Source organism: Phoca vitulina, unplaced genomic scaffold (genome assembly GCF_004348235.1).
Source record: "Phoca vitulina isolate PV1807 unplaced genomic scaffold, GSC_HSeal_1.0 scaffold11, whole genome shotgun sequence".
Classification (NCBI taxonomy): domain Eukaryota; kingdom Metazoa; phylum Chordata; class Mammalia; order Carnivora; family Phocidae; genus Phoca; species Phoca vitulina.
In genome coordinates, this window is record NW_022589714.1 from 26,995,227 (window position 1) to 27,018,836 (window position 23,610).

Genomic DNA, 23,610 nt, shown 5'->3' on the forward strand with positions numbered 1-23,610 from the left:
TTATTTTTTTCTAATTATGAAATATATCTTTATTGTAAAAATTAGTATAAAATATGACAAAGAAAGTAAAAAAAAACTCGAACACTCTACCACTTAGAAATAACTACTATTAATTTTTTTGTATTTCCCTCCGTGTATTTTTAATGGATATACATAAATGCTTAAAGTTTATTTACATGTGTGTGTTTATATACATTTAAATATGCTTATATATATATATATATGCGATTATACTACATAAACTGTTTTGAGTTTGCAATGTTTTAATAATTATAATCTATTTATACTATTCTTTGTTTTGTGCTGTTCACATATAGAAAAGGGAGAGCAAGTGGATGAGCAGTGATAAAGGGAGGGACTTGTTTTTACTTTCTCTATGTGACATCATTTTATTTATTTATTTTTTTAAGATTTACTTATTTGAGAGAGAGAGACAGCGCACCTGAGTGCAGGAGGGGGTGGGAGAGGGCAGGAGAGGGAGAGAATCTCAAGTAGACTCCCCGCTGAGTGCAGAGTCAGATGCAGGGTTCGACACAGGGCTCAATCTCATGACCCTGAGCTGAAATCAAGAGTCGGACACTTAACCGACTGAGCCACCCAGGTACCCTATACGAGACATTATTCTAGGTAGGCACACCAACACTGTGTACATGTATTACATGGGTAATGAAAAACAAAAACTATTTAAAATCAGAATACAGACTACATTTTTAACTTTTAACAACACACACATGTAAACTATCTGATTAATAGCTTTTCGAACTGTACAGCATCCAAACATGTCTGCCAAAAGTTCAATGCTAAGGCTACACTTGGCAATATCGCAGACAAGTGCAGCTGGTTATCTTATCTGACCTCTGAACATTTAAGGAAAATAAAGTTACCCACAGGCTTTTTTAACGGCCATTAGCTGAAATATTCTCCTAAAGAGAAGTTTTACTTTTGGATTCAAGTCTCTTTATCTTCAGACTTTTGTTCCTTCAGAGAAAGTTTGCCCCATGCCCCTCTTATCTTTGGGAAATAAACTCCATGGCTCTTTTCAAGCAGGGCCACTCATGGGGGGAGGGGCGGGAACCCTATGATTTGTTGTCCAAATAAGCACACTTTTGCTGAGGGGGTAGTATAATTATGCAGGGATAACAAGGGTAAACCAGACCCATCCCATGCGAAGTACATTGAATAATCACCCTACTTATAAGGCTTTTTCAACTACTGTGATTTTAGGGGACAGCTTTTTTAAAAAATTTCAATATTTATGAAACAACTAGGTGCTGTAGGAATCAGAAAAAATATATGACCCATGATCTGGGCCCTTGAGAAGATTATCAGGAACTTGGGAAGACAGGACCAGTGGCAATGAAGGACAATATGGGAAATGTCAAGACCAATAACAACAAATAACACCAAATACTGCTTTCTTAGTGCCCTACAAATGTTTCACATAATCTATTTTTCTGCATAACACTCAAGTGAAATTAAATATTATCTTCACCTCAGAGCTGAAGCTGAAAAAAAGTCATAGGATTCTCCCAAAGTCACAAGCTAGTAAAAGACTGAGACTAAACCAAAAAATTCTAACATGACCCTATGTTAATCCTCAGTATCTGCCACTTGTATATGTGATATACTATATGGAGAAGCACCAATTTGGTTATAGGGGATAGTCAATATTAGCTTAGTATTTTATACTACATGTGTGTAAGAATAGAGCAGACATATAATTAAGAGGTGGAGACGAAGGAAGTTGAGGACATATGCCAAAGTCAGAAGGCTAAGTCAGATGAAAGGCTAACAAGAAGGCAAATTCCTGGCTGGCTCAGTCAAAAGAGCATGCGACTCTTGGTCTTGGGGTGACCTCAAGCCCCACGTTAGGTGTAGAGATTACTATAAAAAATAAACTTTAAAATTAAAGAAAAGAAAAGAAGGCATGTCATTACCTGTCTAGATCCACTAATTACTACGCCTTGCAGAAGAGAAGAAGGGGCACTTCCAAGGGAGGCAACAATCTGACATGGTCAAATTATCAATCATTCAGGATGAGTTGAACTCAGCACATAATAGGACTGTATCATAAAAGAAAAATCAGATACCAAGATCATATAAAGAGAAACGTGTTCAGGCTATTAAATAAGAATCAATATTGAGTGAACTAGAATAACAGTGATGCCAGTAAAGGGAAAGAAAGCAAGCAAAACAAATATTTAGTGATGATAAAAAGGGTTGAGAGTGCTGGAAAAGACACTTCCAAATATATATGCCTGAAAGAATGCTGGTAAGTGCAGAAATATGGAGGAGCACTGGGAAAGCCAGCTTATCATTCAGGTAAAGAAAGTGTATTAGTAAAAAAAAAGAAGGAGGAGAAGAGGAAGAAGAAGAAGGAGGAGAAGAAGAAGAGGAAGAAGGAGGAAGAGGAGGAGGAGGGGAAGAGGAGGGAAGGGAAGAGAGAAGAGAAGAGAAGAGAAGAGAAAAGAGAAGAGAAGAGAAGAGAGAGAAAGAGAAAGAGAAAGAGGAAGAGAAAAAGGAAGAGGAAGAGAAGACAAGACGAGAAGAGGAGTATATTAGTTATTTGGGCTGCCATCACATAGTACCACAGACTGGGTGGCTGAAACAACAGAAATTTATATCCTCACAGTTGTGCAGGCAAGTAATCCAAAATGAAGGTGTTGCTTGGGTTGTTTTCTTTTGAGGCCTCTCTCCTTGGCTTGTAGATAACCACCTTCTCTCTGTGTTTTCACTTAGTCTTCCCTCTGTCCCTGTCCCAATCTCTTTATAAGGACAACCAGTCATAGTAGATTAGAGCCTGCCCATTAGACCTCATTTTACCTTAATCACCTCTTTAAAGACCATATTTCCAAATACAGTCACATCCCAAGGCACTGGGAGTTAGAACTTCAACATTTGAATTTTGGAAGGACACAATTCAGACCATCACAGGAAGCGACTGGGGGGGGGGGGGGTAAGGGGAGGGTGTGGTTATTTTAATTTTAGCCTTTTGTAATTTGCAGTGAAATTAGATTATTGAAGTTGAACTACTTAGGAAGCAGTTCGAGATACCAAACAGAATTTACCTACTAAAAGATATTAGATAAAGCTGTAAGACCCTAGGGGCACCTGGGTGGCTCAGTCATTAAGCGTCTGCCTTCGGCTCAGGTCATGGTCCCAGGGCCCTGGGATTGAGCCCCTCATCGGGCTCCCTGCTCCGCGGGAAGCCTGCTTCTCCCTCTCCCACTCCCCCTGCTTGTGTTCCCCCTCTCGCTGTGTCTCTCTCTGTCAAATAAATAAAATCTTTAAAAAAAAAAAAGCTGTAAGACCCTATATTTACCATGTAATAGCAAGATACCATGCTGTACACTGTGCAATTTGTAAAAATGAAGAATATACAGTCTTACTCTTAAAGTGTACAATATAACGAGAAACACACACACACACCAGTCATTTGGTCCTTCTCTAAGACAAGACAAGTAAGTATCAAGGGCGTTTTTTAAAGGAAGTCACATCAGATGGTGAAAAGGAACAAGCAGAGGGTCTAGGAATGAGGCTTGGGATAGTTTCTTCTATCATTAGGGGTGGCTTTTGCCAGTACTTGATGTTTTCCTTGGATGATCTGTGAGGACCAAGTGACTTAACTGAGTACTTGAGAACCGATCATAAATCATTTAGTAATGGCTCTGAGCAATGCCAGGAAATGCTGGATCAGACTCAGGGTTTAAACTGGTCAAGTTCATGCAGAAACTCAGTTTTATTACTTTTTTAAAACATAAGGAGAAACACCTGCAGACCACTTGTAACTATCTTAGGGATGGGGTGCCCGGGTGGCTCAGTCGTTAACTGTCTGCCTTCAGCTCAGGTCATGATCTCAGGGTCCTGGGATCGGGCCCGGGGGTGGGGCTCCCTGCTCAGCGGGGAGTCTGCTTCTCCCTCTCCCTCTGCTGCTCCCCCTGCTTGTGCTCTCTCACTCTCTCTCAAATATACAAGTAAATAAAATCTTAAAAAAAAAAAAAAAAAACTATCTTAGGGAGTGAGGATTCATCAGGAAGTAGTGCTGGAAGCTGCTCCCATGTGCAGGCTAAGCTGTAGGGTCCCGAAGGTCCCACCTGCCTGGGACCACCCCCCTCCGCCTGGAACTTCCACTCTCCCAGGCCGATGTGCTGTGACTCAGGGGGCCCCTGTTTCAGGCTGGGAATGTCCACGAACTCACAATACCACAACTCAGTTTTCCGGGTTAGTTAGTGGAAATATGATAGAGGTAAGTACGTTTTGACAGACACGAGAGAAAGGGAATCGTTAACACTGGGGAAAGCTGGGTGGTGGACAGCCAGGAACTCCTGCGAGGTTGTTGGAACTCTTCTGAGAATTTAAAAGTAATTTCAAATTTTAAAATTTATTAACAAAAAGAACATAAAGTAGGGAAATGTCTAGGAAATAACGTTAGTGAAGAAAAGCAAAATAGAGTTTTATACATAAAATGGTCACAAACATGTAAAAAGTTATAAACCGAATATACCAGTATATTGGCCACAGTTATCTCTACGGGGTGGACTTAAAGGTTGTTTTTATGTTTTCACTTTACAACCTTCTATAACCTCCAGGTTTTCTCAACGAGAATTTTTAAATTTCGTAAGAAAAAATATAAAAATTTAAAAAATAAAGAAACAAAACCCCTTTTATTTTTTTTAAGAGTTTGAGAGAGAATGAGAGAGAGAAAGCCCGAGATGGGGGAGTGTCAGAAGGAGAAGCAGGCTCCCCGCTGAGCAGTGAGCCCCACTCGGGACTAGATCCCGGGACTCCAGGATCATGACCTGAGCCGAAGGCAGTCACTTAACCAACTGAGCCACCCAGGTGCCCCACAAAACCCCTTTTAAATGCTCACTGCCTTACTTCAGATCCCTCAATGTCTCTGTGGAGCGTTGAGGGTGCCGTCCAGACTTAGCACAACATTCGAGGGGCCTCCTGATATCTGGGCCCTGCCCTCCTCTGCAGCCTCATCTCTTGCCCTCTTCCCTTTGGGTCATCCGGAACCACTTACAGGCCCCCAGCCTACCTCGTCCATGTAGGATGTCCTCAATGGGGACAGCCCTTTCCCAAATCCTCCCCTAGTTAAGGGCTCCCCTCCCAGGATTCAGCTCAGGACTTCCCTGCCATTCACTCAACCCATAGAGTACCACACTTGGCCTGCTTTTAGCATTTACCTTACATTGATCTGCCTCACTCCCTTGTCTGTGAGCTCCTTGAGGAAAAGAACTCTGTTATTTTCCACTTCGGATCCTAGCACAGTGCTGGCAGAGTAAGGCCTCAAACATTTTTTGAATGACACAAATTCCATTCACTACATTCATTATGTCCCTCTAACCCCTATATGCAAAGAGAAACTCGCCTCAATCTCGTCATACAATTCTCTAAAAGGGGTGGCTGCATCCTCCCTGGCATGGACCGATCCAGCAGGCCTGAATTCCTGGAAATTCTCCCCAGGGCACTGCGCACTTACTGACCCACAGAAGTTCAAAATGCTGAGAGCAACTTCTCTAGTAGTACCCTAAGCTATTTCCCGACAGCTTAAAAGCAATCTACCCCATGTGGGAATTGAAAAAGGGTGAAGCAGGGATTTCCTACTCCACCCAGACCGAGGAAATGCAGTTTCCAGAAGTTTAAAAATCAGAGAGACCAGGAAAGCAAGCAGTAAAATTTTCCAAATCTAATGTGTGGCTTCCCCTCTATAAAACCTTTACAAGCTCAAGTTCCTCTTAAGACAGGACTTGGAGACATGATTTTAAAGCCAAACCTCTAGTACTGTGCCCTCAGTGAGCTGGGCTTAGGTTTCACAGACCATAATTTCACCCCTTTGGGTAGCAGGGCAAACACTATAAGCAGTCACAGCCAACTGCCTTTAATGGGTGCTTCAGGCCATGCTTCAGGGTCTGGCACAGTGCCTAGCACATACCTGGCAAGTAGTAAGCACAAAACTCATCACTGAATGCATACAGACTGTCTTTGTTCTTTTTTTCTTATTTGATCATTGTATCAATATCATTATCACTCAGGGAGGGGGGAAATATTCCAGAGAGTTCCAGAACAATGTTGATGGAAGAGGTCTCCTCATCTGTATCTCGGTTCATAACTAGGCCCCCCCTCCAACTGCTGGACACCCTTTCCCACCTCCTTCATGGGTCCCTTCCCAGCTGACGCCACTCCCTCATCCACAGCTCCTCTTTACCCTACAATCCTCTTCAAACCTCGGAAAATGTGAAGAAGAAAATAAGAACACAGACACATTACGTCCATATATAGTATTATATTACATCTCTCAGAATGTCAGATATTTGTATGTTATTGTCAACAAGACATTTTGGGGACATAGCTCTTGTCAAAACATTAATGTTACAAATTAGAGTATAAAGAATTTATCAAATATCTTTTGATACAATAGCTTGTTATTCGAAATAAAAAAGGAGTACTGAGGCAATGGAATGAATTTCTAATAATGACATACTGGTGCTAGGAGAGCAGACAATAGGGTAAGGGGACAGGTTTGGAGAACAGACTCTTCCCAGTGCCCTAGAGCACAGAGCTCAACCTTAGGTATACGGTCCATGGGCAGAATCTTTCATTCATGCTAGTGAAATGACACTGACTCTGAATTCCTATCATGGTCCTCCAAGATCATCAACTCCGTGGCCAAGCAGAAGCAGACTCCCACCACTCCCCACCACTTCTGTTCCCAAGGTAGCTTTTGCCTTCCTCCAACACACTGAGCTGCAAATGTCCCCGTGCATATGTGGCTCTCCCCAGGGGATCGTGAGTTCCTTGAAGGCAAGGATTCATTCCATAGCCCCAGCATCCAGCAGAGGGTGCTGTCTGGGAAGCGTTCGGTGCATATCTGTAGGCTGAACAAACCCCTTTCCTTCCCTGGGTGCCTCTCTGGGAAGCTCCCACACAAACAGGTTGGACACAGAAAGACTCTACTTGCAAGATACCTGGGCTCCACGAAGGCTTGAACAGTGCCGAGCACATGTAGTTAATGAATATATTTTGAATAAATGAATGAATGAATCTGCTCCATTTGAAAGGGTGCTTTCCTGTCCTTTCTATTTCATCTGATGTTCCTAGCAGTCACATAGTCTGACCTCAGATCCATCCTCTCAGTGTTCCCCTTTTGTACTAAGCCTCTGTGGTGACTTTTTTTTTTTTTTTTAGGTTTTATTTATTTAAGTAATCTCTACGCCCAACGTAGCGCTGGAACTCACAACCCCAAGATTAAGAGTCACATGCTCTTCCAAGCGAGCCAGCCAGGTGCCCTGATGGTGGTGACCTGTTGCTTACAATCACATACCTCCTGGAACTCACTCCTTGGAGTCATTTTCTCCCTCTTCCTCTCCTGTTCTCCCTTCTTTTGGTTCCCCTCTTCCTCCTCATCTTCCTCACCTTCTCCCATTCTTCTAATCATTTGAGACAAGCAAAAAAGTATATCGTCACGATCGTGTCTCCACCACCATTCAGCTCACAAACTAAGATATCATAGTTATAATTGAGGTCCCTGTATATGTGTCCCCAGCCATGCTCTTCCCTTCCTGAAAGTAACTGTTATCCTTTACTTTTCCTATGTATGTCCATATGTATGTATATATATAGTATTGCGCGACGGTTTTTAACTTTTCATTCATTATATCATACTCAAGTATACCACTGCTTCTTGCTTGTTTTCATTTGGAAACACAGAGCTCTAGGTCCTTCCTTATCACTGCTGTGTTATGTAGTATTCCATTGTATAAATGTATCACAGTTGTTTCATTCATTTTGCAACTAATTAACATGTGGATGGTCTTCAATTTTTGCTATTATGACAACTGTTGCTATGGACATTTTTGTTACCTTTTAAGCAAGAATGAAGGGGGATTCCATTTGGCCCTTGGGGATAAAGTCCAAGGTGCCTTTTCATGAGGACTCCAGCAGAGCTAGCCACCTCAGACCCAGGACCTAAGTAGCTCAGGAGCGGGAACTATATTGTGTTGGCAGTGAGAGCAAGGAAGAGCACATTAAAGTTACCATCTTTCCAGAACCTCAGCCCTCTGTCCAAAACCTGACTTTGTAATAGCATCACACTGTCCTGTTATAAGGTGTTCCTCCAGCTGCCTGGCAGTCCAAGAGTAGGACCGGAGAAAGCAATATCTGGATTGATCCAGGACCGTATTAAATGTTACAACCAAAAGGCAGAACATATATAATATTTTTAAATTGTGCCTAGGGGGCAGGGCGCCTGGCTGGCTCAATCGGTAGAGCATGAGGTTCTTGACCTTGGGGTCAAGTTCCAGTCCCACGTTGGGTATAGAGATTACTTAAAAAAAAAAAAAAAAAAAAAGATAGATAGTCAGATAGACAGACAGATAGATAGATGATAGATAAATCGTGCCCGAGGTAATCTGGAACCATCCGGCAGTAATGGCATCTCCTTCTCACTCTAGCCTTGCTCCCTTGCCTCAGCAATCGGCATTTCATTCTGCTTACCCTTTTTCCCCCTTTTCCCCCCAAATCATTGCTTTTGCAGAGTTATCAACCCACATCTTATCCATTTTGGAGATGATATTGAAAGACTATGTAAATGTGGAAAAACAGATTCTTCACAGTGTTGGTGGTCAAAAGACATGACAACATAAATTAAAATCTTCATAAATGCCCCAGAACCCAGTGTATTACAATTATTCTTAAAGCTAAATAGAAAAAAATAGTGAATGAAATCCACTTCCTACCAACAATATTAACCTTGACTCTGAGGTAGCATTTTTTTTACCCTTTCTGCATAGACATTTTGATATCACGTAATATTTTTTTAAAAGCCATGATATCTCAATATATGAAAACTTCATGTCCTGAGGCTCAAATCATAGAAGATGTTTTGCCTTTTGGTTCTCACATTTAAAATCCTTATATCCTACTGGAGGTCACGGAATTCCATACAGTAATTTGAGCACCACCTAGTGGGCATTCTGGCTACATTCCTGATTAGAAGGAAACCCTAATAAGGTAGTTTCGCCAGACCAAGGAGGAATGTGAGCCAGCCAAGTGCCTCCCCACTGAAGTGGCAATTTACATAATTCATACAACCTTTCATCCACCTCCAACACTTTAAAAATGTTCATAGGGCTATTCTAAATCTCACTGAAATTGCAAAGCCATAAACAAGAGCTGTTATTCTCTTAAAGCTCAAACAACACTGCATAGCCGAACAGTTTTGCTCCTGCTTGCATATGCTCAATTGCCATAGTTCAACAGCCCCTCTTTACAGCACGCTTCATTTTGTGTGTCTCTCAGATCTTTTCTAGGATACAGTTCAACATAATCTGCCCTTCTGCATTTTCAATAGCTGGGCTTCATTTTTGTTTCCATTTCTAGCCTTTAATTCACAACCTTCTCATGCTCGATTATTTTAATCGCCTCTGGTTGCCTAAGCTATTACTGATTCAAACAGCATATTCCAATCTAATTAAAGAGAGTAGCTAATAATCAATGCTTTAAACAATTAACAAGCTATTTTTATTAGTACTAAATCAAAGGTAATTCAAAAACATTTAGTGCTCATTAAAATAAACAAGAAATTAAATTCTTCATGTAAGAAATAATTCTTTTTTTAGAATTTTATTTATTTATTTGTCAGAGAGAGCGCACACGCAGAGGGAGCTGCGGGCACAGGGAGAGGGAGAAAGAGAAGCAGGCTTGCCGCTGAGCCAAGAGCCCGACGTGGGGCGGGATCCCAGGACCCCGGGATCACGACCTGAGCCAAAGGCAGATGCTTAACCAACTGAGCCACCCAGACATCCCCGTAAGAAATAATTCTTAAATTATAGGAAGTATCGATGGCTTAGCATATGTCAAAAGTTCAGAAATAACAGAAGTAAAATCAGTGAATCACCAAAGTAGTAATTAGTGAAAGTTCACAGTGCACACACCAAAAAGAGTTTGCAAATCAGGAACATGGAATGAGGCTCATTGTTATATTGTTACATATTGTTATAAAGCAGCTCATGTAATGAGAAAGCAGTGACTGTTTATTCTTCACAGTGATTGGTTATATTAAAATTTTCCTTTTTTTTTTTTTTTTTTTGAGAGAGAGAGAGAGAACACAAGTGGGGAGGGGCAGAGGGAGAAATAGAATCTTAAGCACTCACCTCGAAGCCCAACCTGGGGCTTGATCTCAGGACTCTGAGATCATGACTTGAGCTGAAATCAAGAATTGGACACTTAACCAAGTGAGCCACCCAGGCGCCCCAGTTAACCACTATCTTGAATTTGGAAATTGTAGGAGGGACTCCTGTACCATGGTGAAAAACCAGGTAACCTTTAAGGTTTCTGTCATTAATGAATCTATAATGCTGTGAAAAAAAACCTGTCAGACGTGTTAAAATAAAAAACAGAGACCAGAGGCGCCTGGGTGGCTCAGTTGTTAAGCGTCTGCCTTCAGCTCAGGTCATGATCCCAGGGTCCTGGGATCGAGCCCCGCGTCGGGCTCCCTGCTCAGTGGGGAGTCTGCTTCTCCCTCTCCCACTCCCCCTGCTTGTGTTCCCTCTCTCGCTGCGTCTCTCTCTGTCAAATAAATAAAATCTTTAAAATTAAAAAACAAAACAAAACAAAACAGAGACCAGCCTTGAAAATTCCCTGAGCAGACAAAACCTGTGTAGTCATATAGACAAAGTTTAATTTACTGTATTTTGTAAGACTAACTTGACCTGAGTCATTTCTTGCTTATATCTCTGGAAATCACAAGCGAAACTTACACTCTTTCCCAAGGTAGATATGAGGTATTCACTGACCAATTCCCTGTCATTTAAGAAAATTCTAATATTGGGGGGGGGGCACCTGGGTGGCTCAGTTGGTTAAGCATCTGCCTTAGGCTCAGGTCATGATTCCAGAGTCCTGGGAGCGAGTCCCTGCTTAGCAGGGAGTCTGCTTCTCTGCTTCTCTGCCCTTCCCCTGGCCCCCAGTCTCTCATTCTTTCTCTCTCTCTTTCAAATAAATAAAATCTTAAAAAAAAAGAAAAGAAAATTCTAATATTGGGACGCCTAGGTGGCTCAGTTGGGAGTTGGGGGAAAAAACTAAAGATCCCAATCTACATGATTGTTATGAGAATTAAATGAGATAATGCACTGCCCTTCACAAGCAGTCCATAATACTTTCCAGACAGCTCAGATACAAACTTTCATTTGCCTCTCTGTGGTTTTCTCCCATTGACCCTGCTTTTACCTGAATTTCTGCCTTTCCAGGTATACAAAGACCATAAGCCTCCAACTTCTGACCTCACACCCTCTGACCCCACTGCTTAACTAAATTTTCCTGTCTCCAGTTGAAGTCTCTGTATTTCTGCCAAGCAAGCTTTATAGAAATGCTTCCCAAACTTTTTCATGTGGTAAAACTCAGAGAAAATGATAAGATATGTAGTGTTGAGCTAAATGGATGACGTTACTTAAAGCCAACAGGTTTTGAAGTCTCTCAGAGGGATGAGTGGGATTGAGCCTCCTTCCCCACTACAGTGACCTGCTTTTCAAGTTACCCTTAATGACACTTTTCTTGCCAGTCTTACTTTCCCACTCCCTTATCATGCTTGCTAGGGTCACTTGCACCCAAATTCTTATCACAATGTAGTAGATAATATTTTAAAAATTGGCAAAATAGTAATAAAAATAATATCCAAGCAAAGTGAGACTTTGTGCATCAAGCTCTGCTCCAAAGCATATATTGTATTCATTCTAAGAGCATTTTCGGATTTATATCAAGACGCTGTCTTTCATGGCTAAGGAACTAGACCACAAAAAGTTTAATGACTTCCAAGGTCACATCTTTACCAGTAAAAGTGAAAAATATTTAGATTTACTGAGCATTTAATATATGTGAGGCCCCATGTTTAGTACTTTGTACCATTCCACTAATCAATGCAAGAGCTTTATATTGTTTTAGAGGTATTAATTATACCCTCTCCACAAATGCAGAAATTGAGGCTTAAAGAGATTGGTTCCAAATTGGGACCAATCAAAAATTTAGGAGAAACTTTTGAACTAGCAATGAAGAGAAGTTGTGGCAGAATAAACTCTTTTTATCCTATAAGATATTATTTAATAAAGTCTACACAAACACCCAAGTAAAGTGGAAGATCGGGGCAAGTAACCAAATAATTCAATGCAATTTATGAGGAACATTTTTTTTTCAAAGATTTTATTTTTAAGTAATCTCTACACCCATTGTGGGCCTCGAACTTACAACCCCAAGATTGAAAGTCACATGTTCTACCAACTGAACCAGCCAAGCACCCCTATGAGGAACATTTTTGGGGTGAATTATCTATGTAGTTGAATCAAATCTGTGCTATATGTTATATGCTTCAATAACTTTGGACTTCATCCTCAACAAATGGTCACTTTGGTCAGTCCCCATAAGCAACCATGGCTGCAAAAATTGTCACAGTGATTACTAGATTAGGTAGAACTAAAAATTCTGATTTTTTAGGGCTGACATTATTGGCACTTTACTGAAATGAGTTCTTCATCCTTGACTTTGTAAGGTCTTCTGGGTTTGTTTTCTAGAGACAGAGATGGAATTTGCGCCAAAAATCTAAATACATCGAAATAGTCCTGAGCATATGGCCAAGTTTTTGTGTTGAGATGTTTGTCTGCCCACATGAAATTGCTGTTGTCTTCCAAGAAAACTTTGGCTCCTTGGTTTATTTATACTGACCACATTACAGCTATTTGATATTTAAAGTAAAATGGAAATTTTGATGCATTCTACTCAAAAAATCTACAAATTGCAGATTTTGGTTTTTGGTGTCTCATTTGTTTAAGCTCCTTATAATAGTCCTGAGCCTGAAAATTAGTTAGGTTTCTGGCTGTTCCTTTTTTTAATTCTCCTTTTCTTATAATTTAAAAGTCAAAATATGTGACTTAATTCTACTTTTGTAAGAGTGGGCAAGAAGCCCATTTCCTGTTCATGATGAGCTGACCATATTCTGACAGGACACTAAGGAAGAACTGGATGACATACTGGCGGGAGAAAGTCAATTGGAAAAAAAAAAGTGTACTCGTATTTGGAAAATGAGTCAGTGTCTAGGAACCAACTGCATTCAACACACAAAATTTGCTCCAAATGAGCAAATTGAAAATGCTTCAAGAGAAGCTGCATAATGAATATATCTGGAGTTGTCAGGCCCAAAAAATGCCTCATAAAGAATTCTGTTTAACTGCAATGATACCAATTTCTGGAGCATCTCTAGAATAAATTCATAAGATTTTTTTTTTAAGTAGAATATATAGGGGGCACCTGGGTGGCTCAGTCGTTAAGCATCTGACTCTTGGTTTCGGCTCAGGTCATGATCTCAGGGTCATGAGATTGAGCTCCTTGTAGGGCTCCATGCTAACTGGAGTCTGCTGGGGTTTCTTTCCCCCTCCCACATCTTCCCCCTCTACTCCTCCACACCTCCCTCACCCCCGCCCCCTGTTCACATTCTCTCTAAAATGAATAAAATCTTTAAAAAAAAAAAAAAAAGCACCTAGAATACGTAAGTCAAATCACTAAATGCATTGAGAACTTTTCTTTGGAACTGCAAGTCTGCATGCCTAAATGTGTTCTAGTAAGTGGCCGAGTGTCCACCCTAGACCGAAGTCACACCAAAAAAAGTTTTTTGGAGGAGTAAAATTATAATCGCACATGCCAATATACCAAACAAGCAACAGAGTATCAGAGAGACTATATTAAACAACTTGGAAAAGATCACACACACAAAAAAATCCAGATTTCTCTTTTTCAACCTGATAATTAAAGTCATATTAGCCCTTCCCTCCCCAAAGTAGAAGATGAAGAAAGAAAAGAAGAGGTTAACACTCAGAACCTGATGACCTTGAAAATGCTGCAAAATGGCCTGAACACTTATTTGCCCAGATGGCTTAGTAAAGAGGCCAACTTAGGCCTTTACCAGAGATTAAATAGCTTCCCATGGTCACCCAGGTCAAGTGCAGAGCCAAGACTATTAAGACTGTCAGCTGACCTTATTCATGATGCCATTTGAGAGCATTCACAGCACTGTATAGCTTACAACTGCTTTTGGACTCATTAATCACGTTATGCTTACAACAATCCTATCAAGTAGGTGACGTGCATTACTAGTGCTTTCACATTTTATAAAAGAGACCAGAGTCCGAGTCTCCAGACAGCCCAGCTTTCTCTCCTCCACTTACTAGTCTCCATCCTTAAATTCTGCATCCTTCAAAGATTTCCAGGGTTTTGACAAGCTTAGATCACCCCGGGCCGTGTTAGTATCAGACACGTTGCATCTGTTCACAGATTTATTCAATGACAAGAAGATGAGGCCGGCTCTGTCATTACATTCTGTGAAATAATCGGTTGAGTATTTAAGAAGATGATGAGCACTCCAGAACCAATGAAAAAGAAAATCAATGTAATAAATCAGGGGACAAAAATAAAGGCACATCACTCCCCTGATGACAACCAGTTACTAGGCCAGAAAACTAGCAAATGAAACCCATGGCTTGGGCATCATCATAAATCTGCACTAAAGAGGACCCTAGGCACCACACCGCCCTGCACTGCAGGAAACACTAAAATACTTCCATAGCAACTGTAACTAAGGACATCATCAGGATGCTGAAAATGCAAAAGGGGGAGAAAAAAAAAAGAGCCATAAACGGGACAAACAAGATTGTTTCCCCGGTAAAGTGAAGCCGACTATTCACTCCCAGAAAACAGAAGTATTTCACCACCTGAGGCAGGCTGTAACTAGCTATTTCAGCCAGCCAAACCCATCCTCCTGATCTTTATTCTTCCAGGAAATCAGCCAAAGGGCCAAAAACGCAAGGCACTCAGAAATGCACATACCGAGCAGGCAGCAGCATGCTCCAGTCTAATGGATTGGTGGTGAGTGAGGAAAGGAGCCCAAGCATTTAGCAACTGCCAAACCTATTATGGCCAGGCAGGTACCGGCAGGAACACAAAAAATCAGAAATAACATTCTGGAGGGCGCCTGGGGGGCTCAGTCAATTAAGTGTCTGCCTTTGGCTTGGCTCATGATCCCAGGGTCTTGGGATCAAGCCCTGCATCGGGCTCCCTCCTCAGTGGGGAGTCTGCTTCTCCCTCTCCCTCTGTTGCTCCCCCTGCTTGTGCTCTCTCTCTCTCACTCTCTCTTAAATAAATAAAATCTTTAATTAAAAAAATTACTATACAATAAACGAGAATGTGATAGACATAAGAAAATGAAAATTGCTATTAAGGTTTAGATTATTGAAGGATGTTATGGATTGAATTGTGTCCCCCAAAATGGTATGTTGAAATCCTAACCCCCAGGACTTCAGACAGTGACCTTTTTTGGAACTAGGGTCTTAGTAAATATCATCACGTTAAAATGAGGTCACTAGGGTGGGCCCTAATCCACTAGGGCCGATGTCCTTCAGAGAGAGAAGGGCTCGTAAAAACCAAGCCAAACCAAGAAGGTGGGAACAGATGGCAGTGAGGAGCCACAGGCCACCGAGGATTGCTGAGAGCCACCAGAAGCTGCGAAGGGGCAAGGAGGATTCTTTCCCCGAGCCAACAGAGACGGAAGGCTCTGCTGACGCCTGGATTTCAGAACAGTGAGAGAGACATTTCTGTTGTTACAAACCACTCAGCTTTTGGTACTTTGTAACCACAGCCCTGGGAAAAGAATTCAGAGGGAGAGATGACTTCATACTAAACAGAATACAGCAGGCTTCTTGTAAGCAATGACATCTAAATGGAACCTTGAAGAGCTTGCAGTATAGGATTGGTAGGAAATGGGATTTCCTAGTTATAGGATAATAACTCTGTGCCAGATACTGTACATCTCGGTGTAACTGGCACGGACACGGGCTCATAGAGGAGCCATACACACCTCCCCTTCCTAACTGACCCTCGCTCTTCCATCCCACAACGGCTGATATGTATAGAAGCTTCGGTTTAGCAAATGGAAGAGGAAGGAGGGCTGGGGGTTTGGGGAGAGATGTGGAAGGGAGGGAGAGAAAGAGGGAACAGATGGTAAAGCATCTATTCCTCTTCTAGTCTGGCCATGATCTCCCTCTAGAAGAGACGGTGGAAACAAGTTCCAGAACCTCTGTGAGTTGCTTTGTTCTCATGTGAAACTAGGTGAGGGACTAGTCAAAAAACTCCGAGAGGCTCTATATGTTTGGGGCTGAGACGGCTCAGACGCAGGGGAGGCCACTCTCCCCTCCTCTCCAGACGGAGGCCTCCCAGGGACTGGACCTCTTGGGAGCACTGAGAGTCAACAACTCTGGCACGGGCAGTGCTCTCATGATGGACAGTGGTCCTGGAAAAACGTCAGCCTTGGCAAAGCCTCAGCACATGGCCTTGCAAGCAGATGCTGGACATGTGGGAGCTGCGCTAGAAGAAAAACAACAGGGCAGAAGCCCATGGCAATTGCAAAAGAAAGACAGGTTACCATGGGAATTTCTTTGAGAACATCTAGAAATAACTGGAGCTACTCTGAAGGGAATGAATTTCCTCCAGTCAAATAGGATGGGGATCCACACTGTATAAACTGGAATATAAAAAGAATGTGAGGTAAATACCCAGTAGTGCAATTGCTGGGTCGTAGGGTGGCTCTATTTTCAACTTTTTGAGCAACCTCCATACTGTTTACCCCAAAGATACAAATGTAGTGATCCGAAGGGGCACCAGCACCCCAATGTTTATAGCAGCAATGTCCACAATAGCCGAACTATGGAAAGAGCCCAGAAGTTCATCGACAGATGAATGGATAAAGAAGATGTAGTATATATATGTGATGGAATATTACGCAGCCACCAAAAAGAATGAAATCTTGCCATTTGCAATGACATGGATGGAACTAGAGGGAATTATGCTAGGTGAAGTCAGTCAGGGAAAGAAAATTATCATATGATCTCACTCTTATGTGGAACTTAAGAAACAAAACAGAGGATCATAGGGGAAGAGAGGGAAAAAAACAAGACAAAACCAGAGAGGGAGACAAACTATAAGAGACTTTTTTTTTTTTTTAAGATTTTTATTTATTTATTTGAGAGCGAGCGAGCGAGAGAGTGAGAGCACAAGCGGGGTGATGGGCAGAGGGAGAAGCAGACTCCCTGCTGAGCAGGGAGCCCGATGTAGGACTCAATCCCAGGACCCCGGGATCATGACCTGAGCCAAAGGCAGACACTTAACGACTGAGTGACCCAGGCGCCCCCATAGAGACTCTTAATCACAGGAAACAAACTGAGGGTTGCTGGAGGGGAGGGTGGTGGAGGGATGGGGTAACTGGGTGATGGACATTGGGGAGGGCATATGATGTAATGAGCACTGGGTATTATATAAGACTGATGAATCACTGACCTCTACCTCTGAAACCAGTAATACGTTATATGTTAATTAACTGAATTTAAATTAAAAATTTTTTAAAAAGGAAAGAATGTAAGAACTTGTTCTGTGACAACAGGCTGATGAGGCCTGGAACATACTGGTCAGGTACAGATTTTATTTAATCCAACTGATAGCCATCATTATCCGCACCTTGCAGGCAAGAAAACTGAGGCTCAGTTAAATAACTTCCCCAGCCAGTAACCCAGTCGGTATGCGACTGAGTCAGAAATAAAACCATGTCTGTCACTAGGCCAGTGCTTTTCCTGCTATGCCACAATGCTGATCTAGGCAGAGGGGAAAGCAAAATACTTGCAAGGAGTTGGAAAACAAATACAATAGGTCAGGTTATCAGCCAGGATCCTGGCAGGAAACAGAACGCAACCTGAATTGTTCAAATGAAGAGACATTCATAAAGATACAACTGACCTAGCTATGGGCAGGACGAAGAGACTCAACAGGGGACAGTAAGATACCCAGAAGCCATTGCACCCCCGATGAGTCCTAGTGAGCCTGGAAGCCATGCAGATCTGCAACCAGGGAGGGACACCAACAGGGAGAGAGTGGCAGGGGGTCAGGGCGGGGGGGGGGGGGGGTGTTAGAGAATAATCTGACCTTTCCAATAATCTGACCTCTCGCCTCCCAATCTCCTGCCTGTGCCACCTACCAGCTGTGCCAAACTGGAACCCAGCTGCCAAGGGAGCCCGGATGAAGCCAGTGTCAGGAATCAGAGACTCAGAAATGGAAGAGAAGGAAGACATTTCCATGGAGAAGGCAAGTTGAGGACATGTGCTCTTCTGGGCCTGTTTTGCTCTTGGACCCATTCCCTGCCCTCCTCTGCACTGTTCTGTATCATGAGGATTTTTTTCCCCGGCTTCCTTTGCCCTCTGGTTTCTACATCAATTCAGCCAACAGGAGGTTCTGAGGGAATACTGGGGGCAGACAGGGAGAAGCCAGGATATCTCCCCCCATCTCTTTCCGCTCCAGGCATTGTCCTGTGGCAGCCGCCGTCCCTTGTCTGGACCCAGCTCCTACAGCAAGCCCTGCTGTGGTTCCAGCTCACTTCTGCTTGCTGACCCTGGATGCTAGCCCCTTCAGCTTTAGGCAGTGGTAGGCGCTTCCTGCTCTCAGTAATCTCAGGGATGCTGTACTGTCCCGCTTTAGGCTTCTCAGTTCTGTCATCTCCCAATTCCTTGTTTTAAATTCCATTTTAAAATATAAGGAATTGGGGCGCCTGGGTGGCTCAGTCGGTTAAGCGTCTGCCTTCGGCTCAGGTCATGATCCCAGGGTCCTGGGATCGAGTCCCACATGGGGCTCCCTGCTCAGCGGAGAGTCTGCTTCTCCCTCTCCTCTGTCCTCCTCCCTCATCCCGGCTCATGCTTGCTCTCCCTCTCTCTCCCCCCCAAATAAAATCTTTTAAAAAATAAAATTAATTAAATAAAATATCAAGAATATTTCCTAGACCCGGACTAATACAGGAAACTCACATCAGAAAACCTCAACCCCCCCCCACAGGAAATAGCAGGAAAATGAATATAAACATGACTTGTAGATCACCAGTATTGAATAAGTTTTTGTTGATCTATAACTGCTATGAGCCTGTTTCTGCCTCTTCCAGGGGCTTCCAACCCCTCAACCACCAGTGTCCTGATCTGCTCTCTGGCCCTGCTGGCCCTTCTTCAGACCCCTGGAGATGACAAACAGCCATGTAAGCAATATTCTATTAGAACTCTTAATTTCCTGGGGCACCTGGGTGGCTCAGGTCATGATCCTGGGGTCCTGGAATCGAGTCCTGCATCAGGCTCCCTGCTCGGCGGGAAGCCTCCCTGCTCATTGTCTCTCTTGCTATCTCTCTCTCAAATAAAATCTTTTTTTTTTTTTAAAGATTTTATTTTATTTATTTGACAGAGAGAGAGAGAGAGCTAGAGAGGGAACACAAGCAGGGGGAGTGGGAGAGGGAGAAGCAGGCTTCCCGCCGAGCAGGGAGCCCGATGCAGGGCTCGATCCCAGGACCCTGGGATCATGACCTGAGCTGAAGGCAGACGCTTAACGACTGAGCCATCCAGGCGCCCCTCTCAAATAAAATCTTAAAAAAAAAAAAAAAAATACCCATCCCTGAGTAGAGCAAATTCTCTACTTTCTCAGTTCCTGCTTCTCCCTGGAGAAACAGTGTGTGGCCAGAGGTTTCTTCTCCTGGGATGTTCATTTGCTCTGTTCAGTATATCCAAAGTGCCCATTTCCACTCATCCTGTGCCATACCTTTTCCCGGAGTCCCTCGAACTCACTAAGGTTCCCATCAGTTTAAAACTGATGCAAAGGAAATCTACTAAGAACCACAGACCAAAACTAAATTTATGACAACATGCCATAACTTCATACATGGAATTATCTTTAAGAAGGGAAAGGGGCTTATTTATAAAAATGAAATAAACTGCTGATATATAAAATCCTGACATGGACAAAAATCAATGTTAAGACAGTTATCCATAAAACAACTCACTGCATTTTTACCTTTAGAATACTGAACTTCCACCACACACTTGGAATTTCATTCAATTTACAAAGTTTCCCTTTGCCCACAACTCTTCAGGATCACCAGCCTTTGCAAACTGAGTTCCACCTCAAAAATAGTTCAAGGTCCAGTATTAATGGTTTAAGTACACATTAGGACATTTCAGACAGAGATTGTTTTCTCCAATACATACTTTTGTTCTAATCTGGGATGCAGTTTAGTCTAGTTGTTAAATGCAAAGGTGTGGTAAACTGCATTTTTGGTCCCAGCTTTCCTATATTCTATCCATGCCCTTTGCCACTGTCTTTGTAATTTCTCCCATGTTGAAGGTTACATTTGCATGCGGTAATTACTGAGGAGTGCTCTTGGGAGAAAAATGGGACCAAGCCAGTTGCAGCCAAGGCCTCAGCCAAACCCAAGGGAGGCTCTGGAGCTGGGATGGCGCTTGGGAAGTGTTTTGAATTGAGGCGAGGGGTTGGGTCTTTGTACTGTCACACCTGACCAGTGATTGACATGTGGGTGGCCTATGGGGGCACCCTTGAGCAAAACAGTTCCTGGCAGGTAGTGGGGATGGGAGATCAGGGGTGAGGGTAGAAGTGGGAGGATAGGAGTGTTGGGGGGCCTTAGCTGTGAGCTATCATCAGCAATAAATATTCCTAGCAGCTGAGGGAGTAAGAATAGTTCTGAAGGGGGATCAGGAGGTACACCACAGCATCTACTATATCCCATTGAAGTAGAGTGTATCTCTTTGCTTCTTGACATTGGGCTCAGCCTTGGGACTTAGCTTGACTAACTGAATGAGGCAGAAGTGAGTATACCAATCTCAAGAGTCCACCTTAAGAGACCTTGCATTTTTCAAGTTTCCTTTTTATACATGTCCATGCTAACCTGCTGGTCTCAGGAGGAAGAGGAGAGGCACGTGGAGAACTATTCTACATGCAGAACCATCCCAGCCAGCCACCCAGGCAAGCCCGGCTTAGATCAGCTAACACCCAAGATGACCTGTACACTACAGAAATGAGCGCTTGCTTTTGTATGATGTGATTTGTTATGCACGGATAGCAAATCAATATAACAGACTCCGACCCAACGGTCAGATCTGGTTCTATATCCGATACATAAAGTTAATCATCAAAGCTGGAAGTATCAACTCAACTGGCTACAGGGTTTCTTCTGGATGTGTCTGCGAGCGTATCTCTGGATGAGATTAGCATTTGAATCGGTAGACTCTGGAAAGTAGATTGTCCTCCCCAATGTGAGTGGTCATCATCCAATCCATGGAAGGCCTGAATAAAACAAAAGGCAGAGGAGGAAGGATATATGTATCTCCCATTGCTTCTGTTTTTCTGGAACACCCTGACCAATACAGTGACCTACTTGTGACTTGAACAATTGACCCAATCTTCTCTTGTAAGCCTCAAGTTCACCCTTGATATAGACACAGTATCTGCTCTCTAACGTTGCTGTGAGTTTAGCGTGGTACATGGCAACTTAGAAGCACTCAATCACTATAAGATATAGTCAATATTTGTACGCTTTAATTTTAGATGCAAAAATCATGAGCCTAGAAGATGTTGGTGGGTGAAGGGGGACAGCAAAGGAAGGGTTAGTTCCTACTGCTCTCCAATCCCCTAGGCTGCATGTATCCTGCCCTCTGCCCTTCAAATATTTAGGTTCTGACAGTGGAGGAGATGCAGAGCTGAGTCCAGCCATCTCAATGGGAAATTGCAGTATCTGCCCTCTGATTCCTGGACTATGGAGTCAAAGATAATATTAGGTGGAAGGGGCAAGAAAGATCGGAGGACAGGTGTCTTCTGTCCTACACTGGTCTTTTCTTGTGGCTTCCAGGCTCTCAAGCTTTCTTCACCAAGCATAAGACGGCGATCTGATGCATCAGGAATAGCCTGTGGGACCCTTGCTGTGCAGCCGCTTCGAACGTTGCTGTGGGTGGGGAATTTTTGCTCACTGAAATTCTCCTGCCAAGTTTTGGCAGGGTGCTTTACTTTTTCCCTCTTCCTTTTAAAGCTGACAAGGAAAAATAAAGCGCAGAAATAATGTTAACCAAATAAAGAGATGCTATGATTTTTTTTTAAACCTCATTTGCGTCAGAAAATTCATTCCCCAGTGAGCCATAACCAGATGAGACTGCACATATCCCAAGTCTTACAGGAGAAGGCTTTAATTACAGACTTCAATGTTTTATGACCAGCCGAGTCCAAGCCATGTTCCAAAGGGAGCCAAGCCTGAAATTCCTCACATCTATACCCCCGAAATCTTAACTATCGGCTTGCTATTCCCAACTATGAGGTTATTTCATTTCAAACATGAGTGACACTGAGACTCATTCCCCTTCATTTCCCAAATTCCTAAAACAGCTACTCTTTGTTTTTAATGGTGCTGCAAAAAAAGAAAAGAGAAAAGAAAACAGCACATTCCTGAAACATTACAAAAGACCAACAGAAGAGAAGCAAGTGCAGTATACGGGGAGAATCCTGGGCAAGGGCTTCTTGAACTTTGGCACCAAGACACTGTAACAAAAAGAGAACAAAAGACTTGCCCCGGGGGACACCGGGAAGCCTAAATAAAAATGAAAATAGCTAACACTAGTGATGGTTCACTCTGTTCCAGGCGCTGCTCTGATGCTGAACATCCGCTCCTCACTTATTCTCATGATAACCTGTAAGGCAGGTGATATTATTATTCCCATTTCATAGATCAGGAAACTGAGACACAAAGAGGTTAAGCCACTTGCCCAAGGACACAGAGCTAGAAAAACGTGGAGCTGGGACGCCAGGTCTTGCTCTAAAACCTGTAGTTTCAACCACAAGTTGCCATGAGTGGTCTACCGCGAGCTCAAAATGTCATTAAAGTTGCACCTTAAAAATGCGTATGGATATTTCATTCTATTCAATAATATCTTCACATTTGCTTTAGGATAAAAACTTCTTTCAAAGATATTCATTGACATTTTTTCCATGTCCTACTTCCCTTCAAGCATATCTTCAATCACAACTGATGCTCCAGGACGGTAGACTAAGTATTTACGGTGGTGTGGCCAGGGTGAGAAGCACTGGCCTAGGGCAGCTACCTTGCCCAAGAAAAATAAAAACCTCGGGGCGCCTGGGTGGCTCAGTTGGTTAAACGACTGCCTTCAGCTCAGGTGATGATCCCAGGATTCTGGGATCCAGCCCCACATTGGGCTCCCTGCTCAGCAGGGAGCCTGCTTCTCCCTCTCCCTCTGCTTCTCCCCCTGCTTGTGCTTTCTCTCTCTCTCTCTGTCAAATAAATAAATATTTTTAAAAATAAAATAAAAATAATTTAAAAAATAAAAACCTTTATTGTATCAGTCAGAATTAATTTGTCCAATTAACCATATTTATAAGAGAGAAGGTTAGGGCGCCTGGGTGGCTCAGTTGGTTAAGCGACTGCCTTCGGCTCAGGTCATGATCCTGGAGTCCCTGGATCGAGTCCCGCATCGGGCTCCCTGCTCGGCAGGGAGTCTGCTTCTCCCTCTGACCCTCCCCCCTCTCATGTGTTTGCTCTCTCATTCTCTCTCTCTCAAATAAATAAATAATCTTTAAAAAAAAAAAAAAAATAAGAGAGAAGGTTAGTTTCTTCCCCAGTGTCAAGGCACCTGATTCTAAAGTGTTGTGGGTAAAATGGAATCAAACAAAACAGACTGAGTAATTTAGCAGGAAAAAGAG

The 23,610-nt window shown here is 42.8% G+C and overlaps 1 protein-coding gene across 1 annotated transcript in view; it reads right to left on the reverse strand.

Moving 5' to 3' along the window:
- The window catches only part of PRIM2 (DNA primase subunit 2), a 365,514-nt gene extending 343,869 nt beyond the window's left edge, over nucleotides 1-21,645 (reverse strand). Inside the window, exon 1 of the mRNA XM_032409573.1 lies at nucleotides 21,063-21,645. Coding sequence (XP_032265464.1) covers nucleotides 21,063-21,120 — 58 coding nt within the window. The 5' untranslated portion in view covers nucleotides 21,121-21,645. The remainder of the gene's footprint in view (nucleotides 1-21,062) is intronic.
- Nucleotides 21,646-23,610: the final 1,965 nt, after the last annotated feature.